This window comes from Austrofundulus limnaeus, unplaced genomic scaffold (genome assembly GCF_001266775.1).
Source record: "Austrofundulus limnaeus strain Quisiro unplaced genomic scaffold, Austrofundulus_limnaeus-1.0 Scaffold258, whole genome shotgun sequence".
Lineage (NCBI taxonomy): Eukaryota > Metazoa > Chordata > Actinopteri > Cyprinodontiformes > Rivulidae > Austrofundulus > Austrofundulus limnaeus.
The window spans coordinates 522380-528124 of record NW_013952660.1 but is presented as its reverse complement, the minus strand read 5'-3'; the positions used below and the strand labels follow the sequence as shown (position 1 = coordinate 528124).

Genomic DNA, 5745 nt, shown 5'->3' with positions numbered 1-5745 from the left:
GCTGGTAGACATTGCAGTTGGAATTATCAAAGGTTTTTGACACCTGAGAGACACCAACTCCTTTGTGTTTGGAAGCGGGGGGGTGGGGGTGGGGTGAGGACCAGGGAGGATGATTCAACCACTCAACCACTAGATGTCACTGAAAACAACAAATCCTACACACTGTGCCTTTAAAAATCATTACATTTGATTGTTGTACAATGAATCAGCAAAACGCCCATGTTAATCTGATGATCAGCGTATTTAAATTTCTGACTACAACCGCCAGAAGTTTACATCTTAATATGTGTAAAATATCAACTTTTTTTAATAAAGTACATGAATAAAGCTTATTTTGATCATCACATGTGATTTTAGTGCAGATATTAAACTGAAGTTCTGAAACCTGAGCTGATTGGTTTGTTTTGATCAAAGACTCGTTGAACAGTAGCTGATCAGATGGTTCCGTTCTGACGCTTCCAGTGTTTTACATTCGTCCCTGAACTCCATGGAGACACAAGACAGTGGAGGTAATGCCAAAATAAAATCGCCCAAATCTCTGATAAATCCTCGTGGTGTCCCCTCTGGTGGGACATCCCCTTTAAAAACAGTCAAACCTGCAGTCAGTTGATGAGGTAAAGTCTGTAGGTTCACATGTTCTCTGTTCCATCTGGGGTTAAATGTCCGTCGGGTGCAAAAGTCGCAGACAAAAGTGCATTTATTGCTGATACTCCTTCAGTATCTGGCCGGCGATCACCAGCCTCTGGATCTCGCTTGTTCCCTCGTAGATCTCCGTGATGCGGGCGTCGCGGTAGTGCCTCTCAGCCGGCATGTCCGTCACATATCCCATCCCACCCAGAATCTGGATGGCCTGGTTGGAAGTGCAAACAGGAGAGAGATTTTAAACCACAATCATTGCATTTCCTGTGAGAATGCAGTGAAAGCTGAAGAAGCTTAACATGTGTGTAAATGTTAGGGTTGTGCAATATTGGCAAAAAAAATAATCTCGATTAATTGAGGTATTTAGCCGATAACGATTTATTTGACGATTAATCCCCTGGAGTCCCTGGACACCCTTATGTCATAGTCACATGACCAATTTAGTGGGAAAGATTTGCTCTTCATAAAAATCTGTTCCAAATTGTGTCAAAATTACAGACTTCAGGCTATACATAAATTTTTAAACTGTGTTGATAAACACAGTTTAAAAATTTAAAAAAAAAAAAAAAACAGAAACTTTTTTTAATGTTCGTCATATTTGAAGCTGAGAGGAGCACCGAGCGGATTGACTGGAGAAATCTCCCCTGGTGGCATTAATCCCATTAATCGTCAAGTACCAAAAATTAATCGATTAATGTTCTTCTGACGATTAATTGCACACGATACGATTATGCCAAACCCTAGTAAATGTATGTGTGAATGACTAAGTGTAAAGCACTTCGGGGTCTGACGGGGCTTGATAAAGCGCTGTATATTCAAGCTGAAATATATTAAATGTTGAACTGTAATGCAGGTTGAATTTAAAGACCTACAATTTACTTAGAATGACGTCGATGATGTTGAGATCTATAATGTCAGTGAAGTGAAGTTTCTAGGTGTCATCATTGATGAAAAACTGACATGGAAAAATCCTATAAATAATTTAAGAACAAAAATAGCCAAATCTATTGGAGTCCTCTACAAAGTAAGAGAACTGTTCAATGATAAAACACTATTTATGTTGTATAACACTATAATTGTTCCACATTTAATTTACTGTATTGAAGTCTGGAGTAAAGCTTGTAAAACTATCCCAAATCCTATTTTTATTTTACAGAAGAGAGCTCTAAGAATTATTACTTGAAAAAATTACAGCCATCCATCGAATATATTGTTTTCTGATTTGAAATTATTAACCTTCTATGATTTGGTCGATTATAATATTTTTCTGTTAATGTACAGAGCTTATAAAAGTGTGTTACCTTCCAACATTCAAGTAAATTTTGTTTAAAGAGAGAGCTGTTATTATCTTAAGGGAATTGAAATGTTTGAGAAACCCTGGTTTCGTACGAGCCTGAAGGAGCGATCCACTGTAATCCAGGGAATAAGTTTGTGGAACAGCCTGGAAGATGAGGTTAAAAATGCCAGATCCTTATATATATATATTGAAGAGAAAGATAAATTCTAGTATTCTGAAGAAATATGGAGAATTATAAGAGAATTAATGCTAATTGTTGTTTGAGTTGGTGTTTTAAAATTAGCTTTGTTTTTAGTTTTTTGTGTGTTTTCAGTTGTTTTGATTTTTGTTGTAATTTACTTTTATTTTGAACATATTTTGGGTATAAAAAAAGGGGCAGATATAAGATTTATTCTTCTGCTGCCTTTCATTTTATTTGATTTCATTTTGATTGCATGTTTTTTTTTGTTCTTTGTTGTGTATATAATTGTTTCAAACAAAATGAATGGATTTCGAAAAAAAAATGAGTGGGAAGCAGCAAAACCAAAACATGCGTATAATAAAAACAATGCTGGATGTAGGAGGATTATAGCTAAAATGATGAGACACAGTTTACATTAGCAAAAAGAGGATGAACAGAGCACAAAAACATGCTGAAATGACATGAAAGTAGCAAAGAAAAGCTGGAATTACTGAAAAAGTGAGAAAAGAAAAAAAAGTTCAACAAATGCTGAGAAATGCTGACAGATCAGAAACTCAGAACAAAAGTAGAAAATAAAACATACTTGGAAATATGGAAATCACACCTAATATTCTAAAGCTTTCATTTAAAAGAGCTGTTTAACAAATGTTAAATTTACAAAAATGGTAAGAAATGTAAGAAAACCAAACCTAAAAATACGTCAAACTAAAATATGTAACAGCTGTACAAATGTTAAAGTTTTCTAAGTATTTCAACGAGGGAAAAAAAAGTTAAGTGGAATATTTCAAAGACTTTCAAAGATAAATACCAAATGTCATTCCTGTAATGTCCTGAACGAACTGAACATTTTGATGCCTAAATTTCTGAAATTATTTAAAAATTGCGGAAGGATATACATGCCAAAAAAACGTACAGAAAACACTTGAAATAAATAAATCAAAGAAACGTAAAAACAATAGTGTGAATGTTTAACGGCATTCACACCAACTGTTCTGCTCGTCTTTTCTCCTGTTCATGGTTTCCTACCTGATGTGCGCAGAAAGTGGCGGCTTCAGACGCCGCCAGTTTGGCCATGGCTGCTTCCTGCGGACACAAAAGCAACAGATTTGTCGTTCGGCTCACAGCGGGAAACCTCAGTCTGACCAGACCGGTTACCTTAGTGAAGGGCTTCTGTGAATCTCGAAGAAAAGCGGCCTTCCAGGTGAGCAGGCGAGCACTCTCTACTGCAACCGCCATGTCTGCCAGCTTAAACTGCATGATGGGAAAAAAAACATATCATGAGAAGTGAGAGAGCTGGTTTGGTTTAACCTTGATGGGAACATTACCTTCAATCTTGGGCAATGTTATGAGATGCAATGTTCAGAGGAATATCAGCTACTACTAGGGGTGTAAGAAAATATCGATACACTGAAATATCGTGAAATTTCATTTCCCAATACTGTATCGATATCCTAAAGCCCTGTATCGATTTTTTTAAGGTTTAAAATGTCAACTTTCCTGCCAGCCGTTCATTTTTAGGCTGTAGTTCAGCCTCTGACCACTAGTTGGCAGCAGTGAGCCAGHCATTTGGCTCCTCTACCTCTATAGCACCAGAGAGTAAGAGAGCATTAGCATTGTGAGTAAACATTAGCTTCATGCTCCGATAGCTGAATCTGAGCGGAAAAGCCCGACACCCTCTGCCTTCTGCTGAGGTAAGGTTACGAACAGTTACTTATTTGTCAGAATGTCTGTATTTTAAGCCAAATTAAGTGTCTCTTGCACTCTTTTTTTCCCAACTGTAGTCAGCCTTCATGTTACAGAAGGCTAGCGCATCTCTATAAAATAGAATTTTCTGAGACAATGAATTTTGGTTTTTCTTTTCTTTTTTCCAGTAAGAGATTTTTATTTAATAGAATTTTTGGACCAAATAAAAAAAAAATCGCAATATATCACCTTGCTTTCAGTATTGCAATATATCGGGATATATCGTATCGTGACCCCTCTGTCGTATCGTATCGCCAAATTCTTGCCAATACACAGCCCTAGCTGCTACTACAGCTTAATATCAGTAAAACTGGCTAAATTTTAGCCTTTATTGTATTTTCTAAATTCAGATGGCTGGAAATTTTTAATTGAGTTGGCTCGAAAAGCAAAAAGCAAAAAAGTACATTTAAAATAAAGCTTTGTGAAGCAAAACTGGCATTAAAACAAGAAACAGAAATCCTGACCTTTCCTGAAATGAAACAGTGATTACAAACAACAATACTGCAGGGAACTTTGAAAGCCAACCAGATGTGCAGGGGAAAGTTACCTGTATGGCCTGCAGCTTGCCAATGGGCACTCCAAACGCTGTCCTTTTGAGGGCGTAGTCGCCGGCACAGTCTAGAGAGGCCTGAGCGATGCCGAGAGCCTGCGACGCAATGCCGATCCGTCCGCTGTCCAGGGTTTGCTGAGCAAAACATTGATAACAAAAGATGTTTTTAAAACCCTTTGGTGAGATGTTTGTGTTTGAGCAGGTCTTTTCCCAGGTTGGAACGATTGATTCAATGATACAACACACAACCTCAAGTTTGACTTTACTGTGACTTCTCTCTAAACCTCACGGGGTTACAGATAAACATCCAGGCTCAGACAAAGTCTGTGTGGGCAGCTGCAGGTTTCACTGAGCGTGAAGGTGTCAGAGCTCCTGGTCAGCGCACTCTCTGTCTGTGGAGAGGTAAAACTGGTTTTCATGTGGACAGAGAGGATGCAAAAATCCGGCCTACCCAGTCTAGGTAGGTTGGGTCCTTGGTTGACCGCAAAGACCGGAAACAAATACATGTGAATTTGGACAGTCTGGTCTTCAGCTTTTTCCTGCTTCTACCCCAGGGTAAGTCCTGTTGTCTATCAGCAGTGATGACGCTAAACAAGAGAAGGATGTACCGGACCTGTCCCTCAAATCGCATTTGTGGGCCACAGTCAGGAGTCTAGGAATCTGGACAGCCCCCAGCACTGCACAGTGACAAAAGCGGCCGACAAATTCTACTTTCGAAGCATAAAGGACACAACCAGGAGACTGTGGTACGAGGACTTTCCAATTAATGGCAGTTTAGTGGCTTCTTGGTAGTTCCTGCACAACTTAACTCCTTTTTGGATCTCCACTGAGCTCAAGTTCCTGGTTCTTTTGTCACCAAGTGCTGGTGAGAGTGAGAAGGGGGTCTCTGCAGTCACTAAATCGGAGTTTCATGAGTGTGGGCGTAGTTTGGGTAAGCTATTGGTCGGAATGACTTGTGGGGGAAGTTAAAATATGTGATGTATGACTAGTTATTAAAATTTTATGAGTTGGTTGATTATAAGATTTTGTTGATTACCGGTATATATAGGGCTCATAAAAATGTATTGCCTTTGAATATTCAATCTAGTTTTGTTAAGAGGGAAAGTTGTTATAATTTGAAAGGATTTGAAATGTTTATAAAACCTAAAATTTGAATAAACTTGAAGGATAGATGTACACGGAAAAAGATTGTGGAATAACTTGGACAGCGATTATAAAAATGCTGATTCAGTTAATTTATTTGATAAAATGATAAAAATTAAATTGCTGAAAAGATATAAAGCTGATGTTTAAGAGGTTAATTTATTTTTTGTTATGCTGAAGAGGGCATAAAAT

General features: G+C 38.0%; 1 protein-coding gene across 1 annotated transcript in view; it reads right to left on the bottom strand.

Moving 5' to 3' along the window:
• Nucleotides 1-699: 699 nt before the first annotated feature.
• Nucleotides 700-5745, bottom strand: part of acads (acyl-CoA dehydrogenase short chain) — a gene marked incomplete at its 3' end in the record, with an annotated part of 23499 nt that continues 18453 nt past the window's right edge. Inside the window, 4 exon segments of the mRNA XM_014020577.1 lie at nucleotides 700-850; nucleotides 3144-3200; nucleotides 3273-3368; nucleotides 4408-4545. Of these exon segments, the coding sequence (XP_013876031.1) occupies nucleotides 700-850; nucleotides 3144-3200; nucleotides 3273-3368; nucleotides 4408-4545 (442 nt within the window).